The 27,795-nt window shown below is 34.0% G+C and overlaps 1 protein-coding gene across 3 annotated transcripts; it reads left to right on the plus strand.

Annotated features, from left to right (window-relative positions):
• The first annotated feature begins 6,413 nt into the window (after nucleotides 1-6,413).
• On the plus strand, nucleotides 6,414-18,520 carry LOC142641310 (disease resistance protein RPM1-like). 3 transcript variants are annotated; one of them, XR_012845370.1, is made up of 6 exons: nucleotides 6,414-6,602; nucleotides 7,947-8,032; nucleotides 11,445-11,552; nucleotides 11,677-14,556; nucleotides 18,037-18,102; nucleotides 18,212-18,520. XR_012845370.1 is itself a non-coding variant. In XM_075815716.1 (5 exons), the coding sequence occupies exon 4, from the start codon at nucleotides 11,698-11,700 to the stop codon at nucleotides 14,509-14,511; it is 2,814 nt and encodes a 937-aa protein (XP_075671831.1). In that variant the 5' UTR covers nucleotides 6,414-6,602; nucleotides 7,947-8,032; nucleotides 11,445-11,552; nucleotides 11,677-11,697; the 3' UTR covers nucleotides 14,512-14,556; nucleotides 18,212-18,520. The 3 variants fall into 3 exon arrangements, 1 of the variants encoding a protein (XP_075671831.1); XR_012845369.1 differs by having other exon boundaries at nucleotides 18,048-18,102; XM_075815716.1 differs by lacking the exon at nucleotides 18,037-18,102.
• The last annotated feature ends 9,275 nt before the right edge of the window (nucleotides 18,521-27,795 follow it).

The raw sequence follows: 27,795 nt of genomic DNA on the forward strand, positions 1-27,795 counted from the left end.
GGCTAGGGTCCCCGATCGTAAGAAAAGAAAAATACAAATATAGGTATATTTTCAGGCCAAAAATAATATGCATATATTTGGGCCCTCTCTTTCAAAAATCTTGGCCCCCACTCTTCGAAGATCATCAATCCAGCCTAGCCCAAACCCAAACATGTCAATTCTCGGCCTTAAAAGTTATGGCTTAGAGACAGAAACCCAAAAACCCAAAACACAAATCTACAATGTCAGCACCACTAATCTTTCTTTGGAAAGCTACCAAACTATTATCATTAAAGAAGTATTCTTCAGGCCATGGAAGTATATGAAACATTGAAACCATCAACTAAAAATTTGAAACTAAAGTAAAAAGAGCATTGCTTTGAGTATAAACTGCAACCATAAGGATGAAAAAAACTACTTGATGAGGGAACATTGTTGCGACCACCTTCATCATTATCGTAATACCCAACTACATATCTACCTTCTTCACATTGAAACTCCATTCAAAATTTACACCCATTTATTAGTTCAATTACTTTCTACTTGAATAATTAAAAAATTTCCTTCACCGCCTTGGCTGGCTTTATAAACATGCAAGAAGCATTTGGAAATCCTACTAAAAAAACCTAATCTTTCACCACCTGTTTTACAACACATGTCAAGTCAAACCTCACTTGAACTCTCTTAACATTCAGCATGTCTTTGTCTTTTCTATGCTTTCTTTCTTCGAAAATATATTGGACAATCCTCAATGGAAACAAATAAGTAAATCACAGTCACAGCAGCCAAACACCTCATCATTTTTTTTCTTTTATCCTCAAATTTTCTCAAAATTAGTACTCTTCTTCTTACTAAATATGAGATCTCTAAGGTAACCCACTCAAGCATTGTATTACTTCTAATGTTCTTCATAGCTCATATTTGTGTCCATAATTCACAGCTTTCTTGGCCTTGCAAGCCATCCCAACAGTTATATTCAAAGTCTGATAAGCCAACTCAATGGTAGAAAAATGATCTTTATAAAATTAGATAGTAACATATTTTACAAAAGCATTTTATATAGACAATTCAAAGAAAGCTTTTAAGAGCTTGAGACCAAGAACCTTAAACTCAATAGAATAACATAGCTTTCACCTAACATTGAGCATGCTCTGTCGTGTATTCTATGATTGATTAGTAATGCGAGTCAAGCTCGAATTCAAGCTAATAAGTGTCTATATACTAAACAAAAGGGAGAAAAGAAAAGCCTTACCAAAACAAAATGATGGAAAATTAAGTAAATCTTAGCTTTTCTTGACTATGATCCTACTTTCAAATAAGGATTAAAACCAAGAAAACAGTTCCACAATAAGTACTGTACATCACACATAAACAAAAAGAAAATCTACAATAAATTGCCACAATCTGGAAGAAGGAAGAAAACCATGTGCTAAATGGACATTTTAGATACTGCCAGACCATGTATATACTGTGTAGGAAGACCATCTCCACGTATTAGACCTACAAAATGGACATGGTACAAGATTTAAATCAAAGAAAAGGAACAAAACAGTCAGGAATTTTATCAAACAATTTTTGTGCATGTAACATAGAGTCTCGTTAATTAAGTCCACGCCAAAATAATAAAGCAATATTTTTGAGAGGGGCAATTGGTAGAGACAGACAAACAAATCAAAGCTTCAGAGAAACAAAATAGTCAAACATCGAATTAGAAGGTGAAATCAAGGTGACCTAATTTTGGTTGCTATACAAAAGATTTGATTATACAAACATTTGACCACAAATATACAATAAAACTTAGACGGTACTTAATGTCAACACTATCTTTATAATCCATGCCTCCAAGCCAAAGCCCCTTTTTTTCATTTTGGTTCAAGCATTTTGTCGAACACTTTGAAGGGTTGGCTTTTGTTCTCTTCTCATACGATGAATAACTATTGTAAAGGGGAAAAAATTACAGAACATAGAGTCCAAAAAAAATTAGAAGAGAGATAGAGATAGACCTGGTGAGGCCAATAATGACAACTGAAAAGGCAGGCACACCCTCTGCCACAGCTGGGCCTGTGGTAGGATTCGCTTAGTGGTGGGACTAAGGCAGCCATTCAAGTGGCGCTGTTCTGCCTCGGGGTGTTGGGGGCCAGAGAAGATAGATAGTGGACTAGAGAGTGGAGACAGCGGTGATTGAACGTGATGGTGGGTGGTTGGGCTCCACAATAGCTGGGTGGTGGTCGCCGGTCATCCTTCCCAGAGAGAAATGAGTTATAGTGAGGAGAGAGAGAGAGAGAGAGAGAGACGAACAACACCTGGTATAAAATCAGAAGGATTATTTTTTTTAAAAATTAAATCAAGTATAAAGTTTAGTTACAAAATTAGTTGTAACTTTAAACTACAACCTTACTTAATTTTTTTTATTGGAGGTGAATTTTGATAAATTTACCATTGGATTATATCTTCTTCTTATATCCTTCATGTTTGCAAAATTTCTAGAAAATTAAAGATTAATAGCTATGTTATCAATAAATTGTTTAAATTGCAAATTTTTGTAGTTTAAAATTATGCATAAAATATAAGCTTATAGATCATATAGTAAATAATATCCGATTGACACAAAATTTGACATGTGTATTAAGAATATAAAAAACATACAATTCAACGATTAAAATTTCAAAATATGTAATAATTTTTATTTTATTGAGTAAAATTATAGCTTAAGGCTACAACTAATTTTGTAGCTAAATTTTGTCCTTAAAACAATACATACGTGGATGAGCCTGTGCATTCATCCCCAAGTATCAAATACAAGAAAACTCTAAAGTTTCGTTTGGGAGTTCATAAGGGAATAGAATGGAAATAAATGATTATAAGAGAATGAAAAGAAATGGAATGAAATATATTTAAGCAAGGAAAACGAATGGAAAAGAATGAAATGAAATGGAATTAAGTAACTTTGATTGGATGTTTTTAAATAAAGGAATGGAAATGAATGAAATGTAAGTAATCTTGTTTGGGAATAATAGAGAAGGAATGCAATGGAATCATTTTATGACAATATTACTATTTGGCCGCTATTTTAAAATAAAATGTTGAATATATTTGGGTATTTTGAGAGTTTTAGTAAAAAATTCATTAAATCTAATTTCATTCTTTCCCATTTCACCTAATTTCAGGGAGAATGAAAATTTGAGATTTTAAGGGAATATAGAGGAATGCATGTTCTTCCTACCAATTTTATTCCCTCTCACTTAAACTCCCAAACAAGATAAGCAAAGAATATTCTAAATTTTTTTTTTTTCATTCTTTTCAATTCCATTCCATTCTCTCCTCCCAAACAAGGGCTTAAACTCTTAAATAAGGAGAATGAACTTTCTATTCTCTTCATTAAAACTCTCAAACAAGGGAAAGAACGAATATTCTAAAATTATTATTTTCTTTTCTTTCCATTCTCTCCTTCTAAACGAGAACTAAGGCTTCATTTGGGAGTTCATAAAAGCACTAGCATTGGGGGTGTAAAAATCCCCGAGTTGCTATTTTACCAACTAAACCCTTAAATTCCTTCCACATTCGGGTATGCAAAACCAAAAAGTTTTACATTTCAGCTATAGTAAGATTGCATATTTGCAACCTTATTGTTTATGAAGATGTAAAAAATTTATAATTTCTTATTCTCTTCTCTCTCTTCCTCTCACTTCAGAGTTCAAACTTCTAAAAAAAAATTCTAAGATTGTTACTTTTTTTAAGATGTAAAAGTAGAAGAAAATTCTAAGATTGTTACTTTTTTAAAGATGTAAAAGTAATATTTTTGCTTATGCAAAAAATAAAGTAATATTCTTGTAATGTGAACTGTGAGCTAAATGCAACTTATCGGCCAAAAAAACCAAAAACCATAGTTTTAAAGATCAAACCGGACCGGCCGGTTCAACCAGTTTAACCGTGAACCAGACACTAATTCGGTCCGTTGTCATTAATAACAGAAAATGAAGGCCAAAATGGGAAATTAGCAATAATTTCTAAACAATATAATTAGTAGTTACTATTACCAAACTATATTTTTTACTAACATCTTGAGTCTAAGAGACTCAATTTTGGGCTTAAAAATTGAATGTTTAAGGGTCGATTTTTATAGTCTAACCATGTCTGATGTGGCATTTTTTTCAAGTGGTGTCCACGCGGAAATCGAGTCTCTAAGGCTCGATTTATAAGCCACAAAAATTTTAAGTCAGCACCAACCACGCCCCAAACCCTTCTCTTCCTCTCTCCCCACTCTTTGTTTTGTTCTCTCCTTTCTCTCTCACTCATGCAACTCTTTCCTTTGTCGCCTTTCTGCTTCTCCATCTCTTTCCTTTCTCACATCTCTCTCAGCGTGCGGTGTGGGCATGCGGTGGGGTTGAGATCGGTATGCATCAGTTTCAGGGTTGAGATCGATGTATAGTTTCGGTGTTTGGGTTTGATTTGTGATTTGATCGGCGTGGGTTTCGGCGTGCTGGGTTTGATCAGCGTGGGTTTCGCGTTGTGGGTTTGATCGGCGTGGGTTTCGGCGTCATGGGCTTGATTGGCGTGGGTTTCGAGGTTATGGGTTTGATCGGCATGGGTTTCGGTGGCGTGGGTTTGATTTGTGATTTGTGGGTCCGATTCGTGATTTGTGGCTATGAGTTTGTTTTGTGGTGTTATGTGGGTTTGTTTTGTGGTGGCTGTGGGTTTGTTTTGTGGTGGCTGTGGGTTTGTTGGTGGTGTTGTATTGGCGGTGGCTGTGCTATGTTAGTGGTGCTATGTAGGCATTGGATTGTGTTTTTTTTTTTTTTTTAATTTTTTTTTCAGCTGCTGGGGTTTGTGGTTGTGGTTGGTGGGCCGACAGTGAAGGTGTTGTGTTTTTTTTGGTATTTTTGGTATTTTTGGGAATGGTTAGTACATGAGAGACAGACTTAAATTTTTTTTGGCTTATAAATCGAGTCTTAGAGACTCAATTTCTAGGTAGATGTCACGTGAAAAAATGTCACATCAAACGTGAGCAGACTTTGAAAATCGACCTTCAAAGACTCGATTTTTAGGCCCAAAATCGAGTCTCTTAGATTCGAGATGTTAGTAAAAAATATAGTTTGATAACATTAACTGCTAATTATATTGTTTAGAAATTATTGCTAATTTCCCATTTTGGCCGAAAATGAAAGAAAAACCAGCTTTAACTGGAAACTGCTGGTTTGATCGATAAAACCGAGAACCGTTCCATTTTAACCGGCTTTTGGAACGGTTGGGCAAAGTCTTTGTGCACATCACAAAATAAAACATTAAAGTACAACGCCAGTTACATCATGAGAGAGAGAGAGGGCGAACCAAACAAAATGCAGGACTTGATCTATATTACAGAGGATGAAGTGGCCTTTGGAAATGGAAGAGCAAATATATATACCGGCAACATTTCTTAATAGAGGACTGATTTGGCTTTTGCGAGTTTAGTGGCCTCTGGAAATGGAAGATGCTCTAATAAATGGTGAAAATATAATCTGGCAGTGGCAGCACTAAGTGTTGCTTTTATATTTATGAACAAACCCTAGCAATATCAGATGATTTAATCCTCACCGTTCAATCATTAAATGATCCACTTGTCAATATGCCTTCTCATTTAAAATGTTCTTATTTCTTAGACACGTGCTACACTGGTAGATCCCAATATAGTGTTATCATACTTCACAACTTATATACTATTATCATGGAGGCTTCTAACAATATTTGTGAACATACAGTAGATTACTTTTAATATTTAAATAATATTATAAAAGCATAACTCAACACTTTGTGTAAAATTATTAGCATTATTAAAATTATAAAAACTTATTAACATTATCAAAGTTAAATATACACATAACTCAACACTTTATATTTCTATAATTTAAAAATTATTAATTACATTATTTATAACGTCATTGATTCGACCACTGATTTGGCTCCTGTCGAACCATAAAACAGATAACCAATCTAATTTTCAGTTCTTTGAAAATTTTTAAAACTTTGGAAAATCCTAAAAGCAATTTTTTTTTTTGAGAAATAATTACAACATGTTGCTAACTCTGCAATTCGAACCCTTTCCTTTCTAGACCTTCAAACACTTTGTACATGGAGATGTGTCAATTCAGCTATAAGGCCTTTTACAACTTTAATAAAAAGAAAAAAAAAACAACAAAAAAATCAAAATCAGAAAATTCATTTTTTAGAAAAATCCAAAGATAAATATAGCTTTCTCGGTTAAAAAAGAAAAGAAAAAGAGGAGAGAGATAAGGTGGATAAGCTATTAGTTTGACGTGACACCCTAGTGGAGAAAATTTTAGCAATTAATTTATGTCCATATATAGCTGTCAAAAATGTGAAATCATCCTGGCAGTAATATCATAGCACTTTTGGACTCTCTATTACGAAAAAACATAAGTAGTCACAATCTTTCTCATGATTCTCCTCCAAAATACCCTTACTTTTCTTCTTCCCCAATGATGATCGAACCTCAAAGCTCCCATCTCCTTCCTTATTTCTTTCCTCCTCTCTTGTTGAAATCTCTTTGTTAGGGAGGATTATGTCTCCATTGATTTTCCTAGTAGCTAAAATTCCATGAGATTTTGAAGTGCAAGAGACCCAAGGTAAAAATCTAAATTTTCTCTCAATTTCTTCTATGAAATTCTTTGGGTTTTGTTATTTTATGATGTTTATGGTATATACTTGATGGGTTTGGTGAGTAATGGAAGATTAGAGGGTTACGAGGATTTGGGTAGCAAGTGCTTTGTTTAAATCCGAAAATTTCAGTTCATTGGTGGGTTTTTGTTTTGGTGGGATGATTTAGCTTTTACTATGGGTATTTGAGGGTTGGTTTCCTAGAGCAACCATATGGATTTTGTTGTTGCATGAGTTGATTTTATATTGTTTCCTTTGCGTTGAATGACTTTAACATATGTGAATGTGGGCATGTGTTTGTTGCATGCCAAGTGGTTGGTAAATTGCATATGAGTCGTGAGATTGAAATTCTTGACTTGTGCTGTGATGACTATTATATGAGGTTATGAGTTGAATTCCTAGTTTTTAATATATGCTAACACATGTAGTTTTAAGGTTAATCAAGTCTCAAAGCTTTTGGCATAGTATTAAAATTATACTAATTTTCTTTTGGGACTCTAAGGGTCTGTTTGGATACCGTTTATTTTACTGAAAACTAAAAACTAAAAACAATAAAAATAATAATAATAAAGTTACTATTCACATGCCTAAATGCACTGTTCATGAACAATGAACAGTGCAAGACGTGCTCAGTTGAAGAAAAAAGAAAAAGAAAAGCAAGAAATGCGGACGTGGGAAGCGCAAAACGCGCTTCCCAAATGCTCACTAAATCTATCCCTGATAGATTTGAGTAAGCTGCATTGTGATTTTTAATAAATCATCGTAAAATAATTTTGAGCCGAAATTTTGGTAGTACATATGACTTATAAGGGCTTCTCCCTATTCAATTTCAAGCTTTTTGAATAACACTAAGTGGACCAAATGGATAATATAAAAAGAGCTGATCCTTTGCAAAATTAATTTGAAAGTATGATTAGAATGTTGAGACTTGAAGGAATTTACTCCAAGCTTTTGTTATGTGGTTTAGCTTGTAAGTTCATATGAACATGTTGATAGGAAGAGCTGACACTAAATGTTTTACTTTGACTAATTTTATCATGGTTTGATAGGAACATGCTATGTATCAAGTTGGTAAATGCACATTGTTTGTGGTAGGAAATTAAAGGCTTTGGTTGTGTTATAGCCCTATGAGTTTCTTGTATGCTTGTTTGATTCCCATTTGGGTAGGGGTACCTATCTTGGGATGGTCAAGCTAGGCTTTAGGGCCTTAGGTTTTATTTTTGAGGGGATCCTTTCTGATTTATGGAGACAAATTTGATAGTGTAATTTGTAGTAGGTCTTGTTATTAATAGGCTTGATACTTGTGTTTCTAGGTTCCAAGGTACTTGGTGATGGATCTAATAACTTGATAGGTTGAATGCAATGCCCGATTGAGGTAGATTTTGATTTTACTTCTTAGGTAAGTGGCTTCTTAATGAGATTTTTTTAAAAATAACCATGTTGCATAAATGTTGTTTTTTGGGTTAAACACATTTTGAAAAATTATTTGTGGAACTATGATTTCCTAAAAAGTGTTGTGTTGTGACCCTACTATATATGCTTATATATGAAAAGCGCATCATGTTTAATATTGCATATGGGGAAATGCATGAGTATTTGGCATGGAAAAAGATAAGCATCTTTGAATTTCTTTCATAATGGATTTCATGGATTTATGGTATTATTTGGAAATACTAAAGATGTGTTATACAGTTATCTTAACTTGTATTATTTGGATTTGGGGGTTGACACTATGAAACTTCATTTGTTCGGTATACATGGGCATGGGTTTTTAATAGTTGAAGACAATGGCTCTTAGCCGTCTCTTGTAAGTGTGATTGATATGATTCCTTCTGCCATTGGGAATTTTAATTTTTATCACAAATGGAAGAGAAATCTTGAGAGAAGGCTTTGATGTTATATGCATGGGGGACAATGAATGAAGCTTATAGTGCTTGCAGTAGGTCTAAGTGAGTTTGTGGTTATTACCTCACTTCCGATCAAGCCACTTTTACTGCCGAAATCAAACTTAACATGGTCATGTTACATTAAACAATAAATTCATAATTTTCTAACTTTTTCAACTTTTGAGACAATTGGTTATATATTAAGTCAAGCCATCTCAAGTGACAATTCATTATCTTTTCATCTATAAGAGTCACCCTTATCTTTAAGCAAATTTCCTCATTTTGAATTATATTTTAAAGCAAATTTTCTCAAATAATTCAAATTCTAACTTTCTCCCACTTTGCTGTTATTTTAAAATTTTAAAGGATAAATATATAAGACATATATTCCCTATAAACAACCAAAGTGCCAAACTCAAGTTCCTAATCAATAACGCACTTCTCTACACATTCTCACCACCAAAATGAACTCCCAGATTTTTATTTTTTATTTTTTATTATCGGTAATTAATGGAATTTGTTCGCCTAGCTTTGTGAATTGCAAACTCTGTTCCAAGCTTGTCCACGTCACACTTACAAAATCTTACCGCAATCTATGGTTGTAAGGAAAATCTACTTTCTATAATGTATGAATAGGTCTAAGAAGCACGGAGTACAGGTACATTTTACGAAACTGCGACATAACAATTTTTGGAAAAAATAGGACAGTTTTGATAGGATACATCTATTAAATATAGTTTTATATTCATGTGTATATATTATTAATCATTCTTTTCATTTTTTTAGAAAGAATCTATATATATATATATATATATGTATGTATGTATATATCAAACTTGTTGCGTTAATAAATTGACCACAGTTAATTAATTCAATTACCCAAGTTGATTAATTATTCAAATTACATACACATTAGTGGAGGCACAATCAAATCACCAAACTAAATAAGATGCCATGGAAAATATATTTGACACAGCGATTTGATCACAATGTGAAAAATCTTCGCAAACAAAAATCTCATTGGATGAATTTTAAATCACCACTCTTGATGAATCCACTAATAAAAAATCAAGTGGTTACAAGTATATGAAATCTTACACCACTAGCCTATCCCAAAATATCAACATACAGTTGAACTTACTAACCTATATTAGTATGAGCTCCAATACCCAATTGGACTTGCTCTTGTAGAGACTTCTCTTTAGATGGATTCTAGTACGTGAATAACTACATAACAACTTGATTGTTGTTGTATGATATAGAGTTCTTCAATCCACATATGTAGATCTAGAAGGAGCTTGGTACATAACCCTAAGGTGTATAAGAAGTCACAGCAAACTAGTATTTCATTCTTTTTGGAAATTTTTTTGTCAATATCGGGTAAATTGGGCTGATGATGTTTGGTTTTTTGTCAATTTTTTTAAATTTATTTTTGTAATAAATTTTTTTGTTACCATTAACTTATCCTTAAAAAGAAGCTAGGTTCATTTTGGTCCCACTAATTAACATCTAAACTAATATGAGAAGTCAAAGGCCTTGTAGCTGAATTGACATCTTCCCATGCACAAAGTGCTTGAGAGTCTAGGGGGAAAGGGTTTGAGTTGCGGGGTTAGCAACATGTTGTAATTATCTCTAAAAAAAAACTAATATGAGAATTTTCTCAAAAAAAAAAAGAAGAGAAAGAAAAGATTTCTTGAAAGTACTGTTTATAACTGAAAGCTCGGGATTGTGTTAAAAATACAAGAGCTGTTTAGACCCCAAAATAATAAATTACGGTTCGGTTGATTTTACTCTAACTTATATTAAGTGCAGAATAGAGTAAATGCGATCGAACAAACAAAACAACTACTCTAAGCCATATGCAACAAAACACAACAGTAAAATGAAAGCTAAAAGAGTAGAGAAGAGAGATGCAAATACAAGATAACACCCCGATGTGTTATCAAAGAGAAAACCGAAGAACTCGGCGAAAAACCTCTTTGTCGCCCTTCCAGCAGTAAATCGATTAATTAGACAATAAGTTGGGATACACGAATAGCAAAAGACCCTCCAAGCCTAGTCTACCCAATGCACCTAAGCCCTCTAAGCTCTTACTCCAACAAGGCTTCCAGATCTCGCAATGCGCCTGATTGCATCCGCCAAAGCTTGGCTTCTTCCAATGCTTCCCAGTAGCACCAAAACACACTGGACACTCAGTATGGGTGTGATAAGTGTTTGGGCTATCAACCTTTCAAGGATTTAGAAATGGAGAGGTAAGAGTAGAGGAAAATCACAATGGATGGTGTGTAGAATTGTGGGTATGACAATCTCACACTCTCAAGGGTTGATGGTGTTTTTTCTTCTGAAAATCTCTCTACTCAATGTGGGTAATGATGATATATATAGTGTGATTGAGAATGTAGTGGAGCAGATAGGACAAAATAGCAAAACAGACTATTTTGCGAGTATCTCGCGGGAAGGCCTTACTCGTGAGACACTCGCGAAAATCAGCTGTCACCATTTGTCATGACTCTTCGCATTCTAGTCATGTGTAGGGCACATGCATCACTTTGCGGGATGGCTAGTCGCGAGCTACCTGCGATAAATCTTCTGCTTTCAAAAGCTTGAGTCTTCACACACTCTCTCTCTATCACACAACTCTTACAATAAAATCCCACATAAAGTACAGGGTATCAAAGATTAAACAGAATTACAATAAAAATTGACACGGAATTATGGCACGGAATTAAAGCCAACACAAAATAGTTGTAAATCACAACTTTAAAATAACGATATACATTTATTTTCCCACTACAAAGAATTTGGGTTTCAGTTCAAAGCATACATAAAGCTGGGCCAATTAGCTTACTACACTCATAAATCATGTGACATATATTTTTGTGTGCAGTATTTGTGTTTTGTATTGACTTATTGTTATAAAAGTAGGTTGCTAGTTTGAGGCAACAATTCTTTGATTCTATTGCACTTGTGGGCTTGCACCAAATTCGGAGAGTTATTCAGGAGAGCAAGGACCTTGACCTTCCTGCTTACAAGGTAATATTGTGAAATAAAACCTTCTTTTTTTTCTTTTTCTTTTTTTTTCCTTTCATTTACAGTTGAATTTTATTTAATTTACATTTGGTAACTTATTGGTTTATTTCAACTTAACTATGGCCAGTGATTCAAGAAAGAAGGAAAAATGGCAGAAAGTGCAGTAGGCCTAGTTATACAAAATTTGATCTCGTTGTTAGTCCAAGAAGCGAAATTGCTCAAGGGTGTCCATGAAGAAGTTACAAGCCTTACACGTGAAATGGAAATGATTCAGTCTTTTCTCAAGGATGCCGACATAAGGGCTGAGAAGGATGGCATGAGCAATGTAGCAAAGACATGGGTAAAACAGGTGAGGGAAGAAGCTTATCACATAGAAGATGTCATTGATAAATTCATTCTTCATTTTGCAAAACAACCAAACAGGCAAAAGCAATGCTTATATTTCCTCAAGAAGATTTTTCACATTACCATAAACCTAAAAGCTCAGCATGCGACAGCTTCTGAGATTCAAAGTATCAACAAGATACTCGAAGACATCAGAAAGAGGGGTGAAAGATATGGCTTTATTGCCATTGAGCAAGGCACATCCAACAGTGATGCTATAAGTGATACATGGCATGATCTTCGCATGGCATCCCTTTTCATTGAGGAATCTGAGGTTGTGGGCATTGAGTCTCATAGAGACAAATTGATAAACTGGCTAATAGAAGGACCATCTAATCGCATGGTGTTTTCAGTAGTTGGCATTGGTGGCCTTGGCAAGACCACTCTTATCAAGAAAGTATACGACAATGATAAGGTGATAGCACACTTTGATTGTCGTGCTTGGATCACCGTGTCTCAATCATACAAGATGGATGAGCTATTAAGGGATATGATTAAGCAATTCTACAAGGCAAGGAAGGAGTTTGCTCCTAGGGAAATTGACACAATGAAAGTGTCATCACTAATTGAAGAATTGAAGAATTATTTATGTGAACAAAGTTCTTTAGTAATTTTTGATGATATATGGGATACAAGATTTTGGGATCATATAAAATGTGTTTTCCCGAGGAATGACAAAGGCAATAGAATAATAATCACAACTCGAAATGAGGATGTTGCTCCATCTAGCAATGAATCACCAGACTATTATGTGTACAAATTGTCATCTCTACCCTTTGAAAAAGCCTTTGAGCTCTTCTGTAAGAAGGTGTTCCAATGTGAAGGGGGGCAATGTCCTCCAGATTTTGTTGAGTTTTCTCATGGCATAGTTAAGAGATGTGGAGGGTTACCATTAGCAATTGTGACTATAGGTGGTATTTTTTCAACCAAAGCCAAGGTAGTCTCTGAATGGAGCAAAGTTCTTGATAGTCTTAGTTCAGAGTTCGAGACTAATTCACGTCTTAGAAGTATCACTAGAATTCTATCCTTCAGTTATCATGATCTACCTTACAACCTCAAAGCTTGTTTTTTATATTTTGGAATGTTTCCAGAGGATTGTGCTATTAATTGTGCTAGACTAACTAGGCTATGGATAGCCGAAGGTTTTGTTAAAGAAAAGAAAGGGTTGACATTGGAAGACGTTGCACAAGACTACTTAAACCAGCTTATTCACAGAAGCTTGGTTCAAGTGGATAAGGAAGATTTTATTGGGAGAATTCGATGCTGTCGAGTTCATGATATGATGCATGAGGTCATTCTTTCAAGGTCAGAAGAATTGAGTTTTGATCTGGTCTCAATGATGAATTATTCAAATTTTGAGAGAATTGCTCGGCGCCTTTCAATTCAGAACAAGGTGAATACTCGTTTGCATGGTATTACTAATTCTCAAACTCGTTCTATTCTCATTTTGGGGGTGCATGAAATGCCTAATTCTTTTCTTTCTAATTGTTTTGCAAACTTCAAGTTAATGAAAATAATGGATTGTGAAGGTGCTCCTATAGATTACATTCCTAAAGAAGTTGGCAACCTATTGCATCTAAAATATTTAAGCCTAAGAGATACAAAAGTGAAAATGCTTCCAAACTCCATAGGTGAACTACACAACCTAGAGACATTGGATTTGAAATGCTCCCTTGTGTCTGAACTACCAACAGAGATCAGTAGGCTCCATAAGCTACGATATCTTGTAGCGTACATTAAAAACAATGATGTTGAATTCAATTTTGACTTTCCACAAGCAGTAAAGATACACAGTGGCATTGGGTGTTTACAATCCTTACAAAAGCTTTTTAAGATTAAAGCCTGCAACAACGCCCTTATAAGAGAATTGGGAAGTTTGGGAGAGTTGAGGAAGTTAGAGATCACTGAATTGAAGAGAGAAAGTGGGATAGTTTTGTGCACAGTTCTTGAGAAAATGAGACACCTTCAGTCATTGAGTATTAGGACAACAAGTGAGGAAGAAGTGCTCGACTTACAATCAATTTCTTCTCCTCCACCCCTTCTACAAACTCTTGGCCTATATGGACGACTAGAAAAGCTGCCAGAATGGATTGCCAAACTCAGGAGTATAGCTAAAATTGAATTGAACTGGTCCAAATTAATGGATGATCCATTAAAGGTCCTTCAAACTCTGCCTAATTTGATGAGTCTTTGCCTTTACGATGCATACGAAGGTGAGCAATTACATATTGAGGGAGGAGGCTTCCAGAAACTCAAGCATCTAGGGCTTGAAAATTTGGGAGGATTGAATAAGTTGATAATAGATGAAGGTGCCTTGCCTCTTCTTGAAAAGCTTGAAATTGGACCTTGCTCACAGTTGAAGGAGGTGCCCTCTGGCATCCACCATCTAAAAAGCCTCAAATATCTACAATTTGGTGAAATGCAGACTGAATTCATTCTTAGTATGCAACCAGATGAAGGCCATAATTTTGGGAAAATCAAGCATATTCCCACTGTCACTTTCTGGAGGACTCATGGAGAACACTACATTGGGTACAAGCTTGGTGATTCAAAATTGTTAAAGCGTCTACAAAGTTGATTAATGGAGGACCAAAGTGCCCACACTACTTTCAAGAAATTGCAAGTACGTCTCCACTCACTTATCCGTTAAGACTATTAGATTTACTGTAAATTACCAAAGTCTTTCACATATACTATTACGGGCACCATTTTTCATAAGCCACTGCTCCATTTTGTTAACTAGCTTCAACCCAAAAATAATACATTAGAAAATGATCATAAATATCGTTGTTTTTTCCTCTTGATAAATGGAGGACCAAAGTGCCCACACCCTTCCTTGTTTTTTCCTCTTTCTTATACTACTGCTTCTAACTAAATAGCTTCTATTATGACAACTAGACAATGTCCTACACGATGTACAGACTACTTTACAGTTTCATTTGAAATTATTTTTATGTATACTAGCTGCGAACCGGTGCGTTGCATGTGATAATTATTTTTATGGTACTTTAATTAATTTTTTTTTTTACAATTCAAACTAATTTAATAAATAACAATGTATTTCATAATTGTATTTTTATTTATTATAGGAACATTCATAAATGTAATATATAAAATATAATATTATTCTATTACATAGCATGATTTGGATAATTTGGCATTTATTATTATTATTTTTTATTTTTTAAATTGGTTTATTGTTTTTTTTTTTTGTTCTCTTTGATTGTTAAATTTTATCTTATTGTGTTATCAAGAATTAAATATAGCATATATAAATATAATATTATTCTATTACATAGCATGATTTGGATAATTTAGTTTTTTATTTTATTTTATAAGAACAATCATAAATGCAATATATAAAATATAATATTATTCTTAAATATAGCATATAAAAATATAATTTTATCATACTGGTCAGGGAGGGAGAAAGATAGGAGAAGTGTAAATATTAAAAAAAATAAATGTTAAAAACAATTATAGGAAATTGAAAAGAAAAAAAATAATGATGTGAATGCTGATATGGCTCAACTGAAGCATAGCAACAATAAATGCTATGCTTCAACTTTTAGATATATTTAGATATAGATTAAGACAATGGAGTCGATACTGTACCGTATCGGCCAGTATTTTCCCTATCGAAGCTTAAAACAGTACCGAAACACTTTGTGTTTCGTTTCGGTTCAAATATTGGTTATTTCGGGTTGTTTCTGCTATACAGGATGAAATATCACATTTTGGCCAGAAAAATCATACCGGACCAGAACATGATTTTCAGATTAGAAAGAAAGAAAAATTTTCAGATCCAATATCTCTCTCCCCTCTTTTAGTAACATATTAACTTATGGTCTCTCACTATGCTGCTGTCGTTGCCAGAAAATCATCGCCACATTGCTGGAGTCCCATTTCGCTGATCTCCTTCTCCTCCCACTTCTTCATCTTCTTCACTAAATAACCCAGAACCTCTTTCTTGGCTTTCTTTTTTTTTTAGTTTGGCTTTTCAATTTCTCTTGTTTTGTCCTTTTTGTTTATGTGCTCGACAGCTTTACCCAACTTTTACTACTAATAAGTTCCAAGTTCCAACTTCAGCCCCTTTATTATTAATTTATTTGAATAAAATAATTTTATATTTTTTTTATTGTTTTGTGTGTCTAACATCTAGTCTCGGGAAGATGAATTCAAACTTAACTTCCTTTTATTAAGTATTTTATTTATTTTTAGTTTATGTCTTTTATTTTTAACTTCAACTATGGTACAACAAATATATTAATATCTAATGAATTTATTATAATAATAATAAATAAATAAGAAAACCTACTACCATGTGTCATCCAAATTTTTTTTTTATTATTAATAATAATATCAATGTATAATGAATTTTAAAAGATAACATTTTAACTCAAACTTAAGGATCAAAGATATTTAAATGAGTTTTTTTTTTAAAGATATTTAAATGAGATGTTTTATAATTTATAAATACTTTTAATAAATTGTGTGCACTTTGACTTTTACTAACAAGAGTTTTACATTCCATCATTACTAAATTTGAACTCTTTATAAAATAACGGTAATCTCGAAACGGTACATCAGTATTGACTGGTACCAAAATATTTCGTTCCGTTGGCTAAACCGGTACAGCCTTCGATACGAAATTGACTCCCTTGGATTAAGACCTATATATAATACTTATTTTGGTGAATAATATTTATGTTTGCCCATAGTATTGTTGAACACTTTGAAATTTGATTTTTTTAATTTGTATTTTATTTTTATTTTTAAAATTTTATAACATTATAAGACTATAATATATTATAATATTTATTGTTAAAAGTAGATTTTTTTTAAACTGATTTAATGATTTTGAAATCTGTAAATAAGAATTTAAAGCATAAAATACTTTTATATCCTAAAATTACATAAATTTAAGCAATCTCTCAAACACTTCTTCAACCACTTTATTCTCACAACCAAATATGGAGACCCCAATCTCAAACACCCAATTCAGTATCTTAATGAAATTAAGGAAATCATTTGTAAGTATCAACTTAAAAATAATGTTATTAAACAAAGAGAAATTGGCTAAAAATACATCTATTTATCAAAATTTAATTGTCTTTAGTTGGGCTTCCATATCTTCTTCTTTTTTTTTTTTTTTTTTTTCTTTTTTTTTTACTGAATGCGGAAAATACTTTGAAATCATTATTAATTTTTATTTTACCACTATGGCTCATATCGCACAAAATATCAGTAAAAAAAAAAAAAAAACCTACAAATTATGAGTTCTAACACAAAAAAAAAAAAGCATAAATAATCAATTAGAACGTTTCTCTTTATTTTTTCTTTAGTAATAAAAAAAAAAAAAAATACATTTATGACTTTCCCAAATCAAAATCCTAAACACCCAAAGACTCAAAGCGAATCATAACCTTCACAAAATTCACAACATCTAACTTCAACATCAAAACTGTAAGCTACTGTAATTGAATAAAAAATGCAATTCTAGGGTCGTTGCCTACTCATATAGGTTAGGATTGAAGGGTATTGAAATGTTAGAGTTATGCACGTGTTGTTGAAAGGTTATAGGTAAATGACATCGTTTATAGTTTGTGTATTTGAGATGAGATGGCATAAAGGGCTATGGGCATGTGTATATAAAGCAATAGAAGTGAAAATGGTGAATGGAAATGCAAAGAGTTTTTTGTGTATGAGAGAGAGAAAGTCTTGAAACATTGAACCAAATGAAACAAATGATAGTCTTAAAAAATTGAATAAAAAAGTAATAAAAGTAGTCTTGAAACATTGAACCAAAGAAAATAAAGAGTCCTTATTTTTTTTTAATTTGTTTTTATCTCTGATGTGGCTTAAGTGTATTTCAATTTTTTTCATAGAGAGTGCCACATGAAAGAATCTTATTCTCTTCCACATGAGGTTTTTGTTTATATATATATATATATATATATATATATATATATATATATATATATTGATTGATTGATTAATTAGCTTGAAAGTTGAAACTAATCAAAAAATTTATAGATATCATTGTTCAAATATCTAATTTGTAGACAACTATTTTACTAATGTTAGTATTCACATTACCAAGTTTGCTTATAGGGGGCTGGAAAGATGTTTGAGTGCTAAAGTTTTACTTGCTTACGAATTATAGTTGGTAAGCCTGAATTTCCCCCTTTCACACATTATAGACAGTTTTCTTTTTTGTATTTTTTTTTTAAATACATTTAACTTTTTATTTATATTGCTCTTGTTAATACTGTTAGGCTTAGCTTCAACTGCCAATGTTTTGAGGATTTTCAAGTGCCTAATCAAACAAGACACTGCTCTTTTCTCAACGAACCGGAACATAAGTAGCAGTTTTCTCCCATTCATTGTTACCTTTGTCATTGTACTGTTGTAATGTGTAATTGTTTCAGTATCAAGATTATTATAATGTGTAATATTTTCTATATCAAGCATATGAACCTCCTAAACTTATGCTACGCAAAAGAGTGATGTTTTAGTTGAATTGTGTTTGTTGTCTTTAGAGTGGTTTAAGTATATTAAGTGTTTCATTGGTATGACTGCATGTAATGACCTTGATATAGCTAAAATTCTATAAAATGTCAGTTGCGTATAATTTGTGAAAGAGTAACTATATGTATATGTTTTCTTTATTCATCGAAAAAAAAAAAAACTGTATTGAACAGGCTTCTTGTTCAAATTATGGAGTGTCCTCGACTATTTTCAAAGACTAAGATGTTTGTATATGGTGTGGTGCGGCCACTTTGGCTTTGTGTAGTTTCCTGTGCTGCTGTAGTGTTGTTGCCCAGTTTGTTGCAGATTCTGTTTTGATGCTTAGTAGGTGTTATTAATTTGATGTATAAATTCAGCTTTTGTTGCTTCTTTTTGAACTTCTTGTATGGTGTTTCTTGTTTCAATAAATTTTACTCATTTATCTGAGAAAAGAAAAACTAGAAGTTTTTTTACCATATGCACCATTCATTCATAATGATAAAAACGTTAGTCCACTTCTAAACAACAAAATTAATAAAGGTTCAATTAGTATTAAACATTATGAATTTAGTTACTAATGAGTGTCTCCAACAAAAGACTTTGATATCTTAAAACCTGATTTTTGGTGGAATCCTAACTTGGATGTTGATAGACTATATTTCCCCTAAAAGATTTCGTCGTTTAAGGTTTTGCTGCTTACATTGAACCTCTTGTACTGTGATCTTGTTTCAATAAATTTAACTCATTCATAAATAATAATAATAATAATAATAATAATAAAACTAGAATTTTTTTGGTCTCTTAAGATGTGCCACAGCCAGAATATCAATTAACAGGAAGTTAATAAATTTCTCAAAAAAAAAACAAGAAGTTAATAAAGTTGTAGTGGTTCTTTAACTACAATATTTTTAAGTGTGATGGCACCATTGCTTGTAGTATCACAAAAAATTATGTTGGAGGATGAAATAATTTTTAATTTTGCAAAACAAAAATGTTATGATTTTAGAATTATGAGCCTCTTCTTTTTTATTTTTTTTATTTTTTTTTGTGGGTGGGGGGGTGGGGGAGGGGTTAACCATACAAAATGAAGCATTGGGGGATAATAGGATCACCATCTGATATAAGTAAAGGAACTTTACGAAATCTAATATTGTAAAAATAGTTTTGATTAATTTAGCTGATAAAGAACATGGATTAAAAAGTCTATAGCAAGTTGAAACTCACTGGCAGAAGTTTATTAGTACATTCACTCCTGTTAACCAATCGGTTTTGTCCATAGCAACGAACAATGTGGAAGCATTCCCCCTAACATTGGAACACTGTCCAACATTCTACCATGATTGAAAGATAAAAGCCTTCACACGCTTTCTCAAGGAAAAAGCAATTGACAAAGGTTCCCTGATGAGCTTGTAGGAGATCAACGGGGAGTAGTTCTAGTCTTCCAGCTTCAGGTTTTTCTATTAGTGAACATCAAATTTGTAAAGTTATTAAGGAGAGCAAGCACCTTGACCTTCTTGTTTCATGAATAATCACAATTACAGAAAAGACATATGCTTGTAAATTTTTCCTTTTTGACAATTCAAACTGTAGAAGATCTTTCTTTTCCACAAGTTAAGAATATATAACCATACTAAAATCTCCACATTACATGTCAGAGCTCTGTAACGCATTTACGAACAATAACTAAAAACCATGTGCCTCCACATTATACGTGAATATATTACACAAAGTCACAATCTTATCAAGAATAAGGGCCTTAACATCGAGTCTAGGCCTACCACGGTCCACGCCAAAGGCTAACAAACCTCAAGCAACCAACCCCCAATAGAATTAATTAAGGTCTTGTTAAACATAGCAAGATTGAGTCACCAACCATTTACAGCAAAAATCTCTAAATTTAACATAGCACTCTAATCATCACCAAAGTAGTAAGCTCCATACCCAAGGTATAGCTAATTGATCTGAAAAACTGTCAAAGGGTGGGATAAGCTAAACATAGTAAGTAATATAATTAATGGAGGTGAGAGAAATGCAAGTTTCATGATGATGAACAGTTTACAAAGCATGTTTTAATTTGAGAAATTTCTAACTGAATACTGCAAGATCCTTTTCAATAATAATATGACAAGAATAATAAATAATGAACACAAAGTTTCTCAAAATAATACCATGAAACTATATACTATAATCTGTGAGCACTATCAATATACTTCTAAGCCATAAAATCTAACATAAGGTAATTTATCTCAAATATACCACACTACCACATAAACAAGTTAGAGGATCCACTCATTCACAACTGGCATGATATTGCCCTTTCTGGTATGCAGTCTCCCGGCCCCATGGGCAGCAGCCTTGCCCATACCCTCAAGGTTTTGTCTCTCCCCATGGGCAATAGGCAAAACACATCAAATAAGACCTCTTTTGCATATGGTCTTTTGGCCCCATGGGTAACAGCCTCACCCACACCCAATCAAGGAATCTCTTACCCCTATAAGGGGCAGGGAATAGCGCGTCATCCAAAGTGAAAGGGCATTGACCTAGATTTGATTCCATTTTCACGAAAACTATAGAAACCAAATCGGGTGATCATCGGGAAATCACACATGGCATAAGGTTAAAACAACATAAAGCTCATAGGTATACATGTACTTTCAAATACATAGTTTATATCCAAGTAATTTTTTTTTAAAAAAAAAAAACCTTAAATAACCTAACTTCCACAAAGTTTGTAAGGTTTTCAACTTCATTGTTGTTAAAAAAAAATTCTATCAATTTCCCAAATAACAAGACAAGATAAGCATCTTTAAATTTTCCAATATACCATAAAATCAATGAATTCCTTATCAAAGATGCTCATATTTTTCATGTCAACAATTCATGCATTTACCCAATGCAATACCAAATATGATGCATTTTTCGTATATAATAATATATAATAAGGTCACAATACAACACTTTTAAGAAAACATATATCCATATATAATTTTTCAAAATGTGTTTGACCCAAAATCAATGTTTATGCAACATGGTTATTTTCCAAAGTCCCATTAATAAGCTACTTACCTTGCAACCCGCAAAAAGCCTAATTCTTCAAGCTCCAAAGGAGATTAGCTAGAACCTAAACAATATCAAGCAAACCTATCACAATAAGCATAAAGCTTAAAATTGTATCTAGCTACAAATTAGGAATTGCCAAATAAGCACTTAATTAGGCAAGCGTAGTATTTAGCCTCACAAATAATATTTTCCACTTCCACAGTTTCTCAACCAATTAATTTACAAGGCATAGATTCCCATTATACTCATTAATCATCAAAGGTATTATCTCTAACATCAAAACCACAACAATTTATAAGTACTTCCCACAATATTTACACCACTTCAATAAGAGATCCATGATACCAAAAATCATAATATCCTAAAAAAAAAAACAATTTAAATCTTTGACTAGTTCCAAATAATCAATAAAAATTATATTCACCATTTATTTCATATCAAAAAGCTAAAACTCCCAAATCCTCACCCCTTAGATAACCACCATTGTAAAAACTATAAACCCACTCATCAATAATTCCACCAATACAAAACCCATACATATAAAAACATGAATATCACTTCCAAAACTCATAAATCCCATGAGTATCATTATCAAAGCTTAGATAAAAATAACCTCAAGCAAAAGAATAAAACCCACCAAAAAGATTAGAAATTTTTACCTCAAATAAAATATGTGATAGTGCTTAAAAGTTCCTAATGATTTTCTGTTGATCTTACCTTAAAAATGATGGTGGAGAGGGTGGTTTGGAGGTACCAGTGGGAGAGTGTGAGAGAGTGAGAAGAGTGTTGGAGAGAAAAAGAAAAAGAAGAAAAGAAAAGAGAAGATGGTCGGCCAAGAGGGAGAGAGTGAGATATTTGTGAGATGTGTGGTGGGGATTAAGTGGAGTGGGTGGGAGCATGTGTGGCCTAAAAAATCTGACTTCCCTTTTTTCTTTTCTTTGGATGAATAAAAAAAATTGTTAAAACTAATGCCCTTTGCTCAATGCTTGAGGATGCATCTGCTGAGACTAGTGCAGGGCAGCAATGCAAGAGTGGAGCAGCGCCACTTGCACACAAGTTCAGCTACAAGCAATGCAAAGCAGAGGCATCAGATACAGAGCATCAGTGGGCTTGCAAGGATGTGCTAGAGACCATTGAAGATGTGCCTTATCATGAAGTGTTCATACATAGTTTTGGAGATTATAATACACATGGCTTATAATCACTGGTCTGTCATGTAAATGTTGTAATACCATTGTATAGCTTAGGATTGTTAGTAACTAATTTTGTTGAAAATTAGGGAATTGGTTATCTTAGAGACGTGTATATATAGAATAGCCTTAATGTATTGGGATTAGTTGCTTGTATCACTTTCATTTTTCTAATTCAATAAAACTCTGATTTTCTATTTAGAGAGAGAGATCTAGGTTTTATATGGTATCAGAGCACAAAGAAGCTAACCTCGAAGCTTCTTCAATGGTGTCCCATGATTCAAGCAACCAATCTAATCCAGTCAACAACGAATCAATTCCTAAGAATCCATATTTTCTCAATTCAAGTGAGAATCCATGAAGCATTTTGGTGACACAAACACTGCTTGGAATGCGAAATTATCACTCCTGGTCAAGGACTATGATCTTAGCTCTCACTGCTAAGAAGAAGATAGGGTTCATCAATGGTAGTATCCCTATGCCCGATCTAGAATCTCCTCTCTATGAAGACTGGCAAAGCTGCAATACGATGGTAGTTTCTTGGCTTATCAATTCAATGCATATTGATGTATCTAGTAGTATAATCTAGTGGGAAACTACTAGAGATGTGTGGTTAGAATTGAAAAACTTGTTTTCTCAAGGCAATGGTCCCAAAATTTATAATCTTCAAAGGGAGATTTCTCACATCACTCAAAATCAGTTGTTTGTGATTGAGTATTTCACAAAATTTAAGAGATTATGGGATCAATTGTTGAATCTTGAGCATTTACCAGAGTGTAGTTGTGGAGCAATGAAAACCCTAAGTGCTACTCATGATAAAGCCTATGTGTTGTGATTTTTGATGGATTTGAATGAGAATTTTGAAACTATAAGGACTTAGATTCTGATGTATGAGCCTTTTCCTTCAATTAGCAAAGTATATGCCTTAGTTCTTCAAGAAGAGTCTCATAGGAACATTGGACATGGAGGATCCTTTGCAGCAAAACCAGATTTTGTTGCTATGTATGTTAATTCAAAAGGCAATAGTTCTTGGAATGCAAATTGGACTAAGGGAAAAAACAAAAAGGAAAGGCCTTTATGCACACATTGCAACATGCTTGGGCACACCATTGATAAGTGCTATAAACTTCATGGATATTCACCCGGGTATAAGCCAAAGGGAAAATCTAATGCTAATCAAGTTTCTTATGATCAAGGAGCTATGATTGAGCATTCTTCACTTGGATCAATTCAATGTCCAATCACAAAGGCTCAATGTGAGCAATTATTGGCTTTCTTCAACACTAGTTCTAATTCTGGTGATAAGCATCAAGCAGCAACTGTAAGCAGTGGTGATGCAGTGCCAAGCATGATGACTGGAGTTGCTGGTGTGGCTTCTTAAGTTGGCGTTCCTACTAGTACTAGTTTGGTAGCCACCATTTCACATCCATCAACATCTACTTCCTATCTTGAGACTATGGCAGGTATGGCTTCAAATTGGTCTTTTAATTCCAACTTGCAGCATTCAGTTTTCTCTGCAAAACTAGTCAATAAAGATATGTTTTCATCCATTGATTGGGTCATAGACACACGTGCTATTGACCATATGGTGCATTCAGTTTCTTGCTTTACTTCTATAACTTCTACTCTAAACACACATGTGAACTTGCCTAATGGTGAAATTGCCTTAGTAACCCATATAGGAATTGTCAGAATTTCAGAAAATCTTATTCTATATGATGTACTTTGTGTTCCAGCTTTTAGTTTCAATCTCATATCTATCAGCAAGTTAGCCAAATCTGTTCTATGTTGCCTTATTTTTCTTGGTACTTTCTACTTCATCCAGGACCTTGCTTATTGGAGCACAATTGGTCTGGGTAGAGAGTACAATGGTCTTTACGTGTTGGAAGAAAGCAAATCCATTTCCACGTCAGCTTTTGCAGTGTTTTCAGTCAATTTTGTTTAGCCACATGTTTGGCATCTCAAATTGGGGCATTTATCAAATGCCAAATTGGCTTTGATGAAGATTAACAAAGTGCCTCTTCCTAGTTTTGTAAATAATTTTCATTGTGACATTTTTCCTCTAGCAAAACAAAAACGATTACCTTTCAATAAAAGTGTTCATATTTCTTAAAATTGTTTTAATTTAGTGCATTGTGACTTGTGGGGTCATTTTTTAGTTGCTACTATTGACAATTGCAAGTACTTTCTAACCATTGTAGATGATTGTTCTTGGTCTACTTGGGTATATTTGTTGAAGCACAAGTCACAAACACATACTGTTTTAGAGCAGTTTTACAATCTGGTTGAAACTTAGTTTGGTAGAAAGATTAAGGTTGTGAGGACAGATAATGGGACTGAATTCCTTATGGAGGATTTCTTTGCACAAAAGGGTATCTTGCACCAATTAAGTTGTGTTGAAACCCCTCAACAAAATGCTATAGTTGAGAGGAAGCATCAACACATCTTAAATGTTGCAAGATCTATCATGTTTCAATCCAAATTACCTTTATATCTATGGGGGCATAGTGTTTTAACTGCAGTCTACATGATTAACAGAATCCCTAGTTCACCATTGTCTCACAAGACACCTTATGAAGTCCTTTTTGGTCATGAGCCAACCTATAATCACTTAAAAGTGTTTGGTTGCCTATGTTATGCCTCTACTCTTTCTCATACCAAATCTAAATTTAACCCTAGAGCCAAAAAAAATGTGCATTTTTGGGGTATCCTTTTGGGGTAAAAGGTTATAAGGTCTATGATCTTTCTAGCAAGTCAGTTTTCATCTCCAGGGATGTAGTTTTTCATGAGAATATTTTTCCTTTTGATGGTACACATGCTGCTCTTGTTGATCCTTTCCTTTCAGATTTAGCCTTTCAAGGTATTGCTTCTTCCAACATAGGCACTGATTCTTTTGTTAGTCTTGTCTCTATACAAGATTCACTTTCTAATTGTTCTGGTTCTTCAGTTTCACCTTCTACCCCTAATTGTGTCTATCATTCTATTGAAACTTTTAACACCTTACTTGCTGATGCACCTACTGCTGATTGTCTCCCTTCTCAGCTTCCTTTAGTTCCTTCAACTGCCTTACTAGATCAGACATGTGCATCAACACCAGAAGTACCACCTACACCTATCAGGAAGTCAGCTAGGACTTCAAAACCTCCAGCTTACTTGCAAGATTATTCTTGTGCTTCAGCTTGCTCTCTTGCTTCTGGTGGTCCCTATGATATTGGTCATAGTCTTACCTATGCACATCTTGTTCCCAGCTATCAATCTAATGTCTTTGCAGTTAGTTCTACTCCTCAAAAGCCTCAAAGCTTCTTCCAAGCAGTCAAAGATCCACTTTGGAGAGAAGCTATGGATAAGGAAATCCAAGCTCTTGAACAAAATCGTACTTGGGATCTAACTACCTTACCTCCAGGTAAAACCTCCATTGGCTGTAAATGGGTATATAGAATTAAATTGAAGTCAGATGGGACTGTAGATAGATACAAGGCAAGGCTAGTTGCCAAGGGTTATTCTCAAAGGGAAGGTCTAGATTTCATCGAAACCTTCTCCCCTGTACTAAAATTGTTTCTGTCAAGGTGGTTCTTGCTTTGGCAGCAGCTAAATCTTGGCCCCTTCATCAATTGGACATAAACAATACTTTCTTGCATGGTGATTTGGTTGAAGAAGTGTACATGTCACTGTCTCTTTGTTTTCACAGTAAGGGGGGGGGGGGTCTACATCTACTGCACCTATTGTTTGTAGGCTTGTTATGTCACTTTATGGGTTAAAACAAACCTCTAGACAATGGTACACTAAGCTGTCTTCAACGATTCAACAACTTGGTTTTGTTCAATCCCAAGCTGATCACTCATTATTTGTGTATGCCAAGGGTCCTTTGTTTACTGCACTGCTTGTGTATGTGGATGACATGATGATTACAAGAAATTATCCAAACTGTGTGGCAGTTTTAAAGTCTGTTCTGGATGCTAAGTTTGGAATAAAGGACTTAGGGTCACTTAAGTATTTCTTGGGACTTGAGATTGCAAGGAGTGAGGGAATTAACTTGAATCAAAGGAAGTTTTCACTTGAGATTCTAAAAGAAACAGGAATGATGGGTAAGCCTTTGAACTCACCCATGGAGTAGCAACTTAAGCTGTCAAAGGGTAATGGAGAGCTCCTAAAAGACTCAAGTCAATATAGGAGGCTTATAGGGAAGTTGATGTATTTGACTTTGAGTAGGCCTAACATTACCTATGCTGTAAATAGGTTAAGTCAGTTTCTAGCATAGCCTAGAGTTCCTCACATGCAGGCAGATAATAGGATATTACAGTATATTAAAGGAACTCCAGGCCAAGGGGTGTTTTTTCCTTGTGAATTAAACCTGTAGCTCTAAGCATACTATGAAGCTGACTGGGCAAGGTGTCCAGATATCAGAAAATCCCTTACAGGGTATTGTGTCTTCCTTGGGGATTCATTAATATCATGGAGATAAAAGAAACAATTCATGGTTTCAAGATCTTCAAGTAAGGCTAAATATAGATCCATGGCAACTACAACATGTGAAGTCACATGGCTGTTATATTTGTTGAAGGATTTGCAAGTGCAACATGATAAACCTGTTCTATTATACTATGATAACCAGGCAGCACTACACATAGCTGCAAATCCAGTATTTCATGAACGATCTAAGCATATAGAAGCTGATTGCCACATTGTTAGAAACAAGGTTTTAGATGGAACAATTAAGACCTTTCATGTGACTTCTAAAAATCAGCTAGTTGTTTTTTTAATAAAGCCTTGGGTGTAGACAACTATGTCAGATTGATCAAGAAATTGGGTTTGATTAACATCTTTGCTGCCAACATTGAATTTCCAGATACTGAGAGAGCCTTGCTCTTAAGGGGGGGGGGGGGGTGTTAAACTAATGCCCTTTGCTCAATGCTTGAGGATGCATCTGCTGAGACTAGTGCAGGGCAGCAGTGCAAGAATGGAGTAGCACCACTTGCACACAAGTTCAGCTACAAGCAATGCGAAGCAAAGGCATCAGATACAGAGCATCAGTGGGCTTGCATGGATGTGCTAGAGACCATTGAAGCGGTGCCTTATCATGAAGTGTTCATACATAGTTTTGG

Source organism: Castanea sativa, chromosome 6 (assembly GCF_040712315.1).
Source record: "Castanea sativa cultivar Marrone di Chiusa Pesio chromosome 6, ASM4071231v1".
Classification (NCBI taxonomy): Eukaryota; Viridiplantae; Streptophyta; class Magnoliopsida; order Fagales; family Fagaceae; genus Castanea; species Castanea sativa.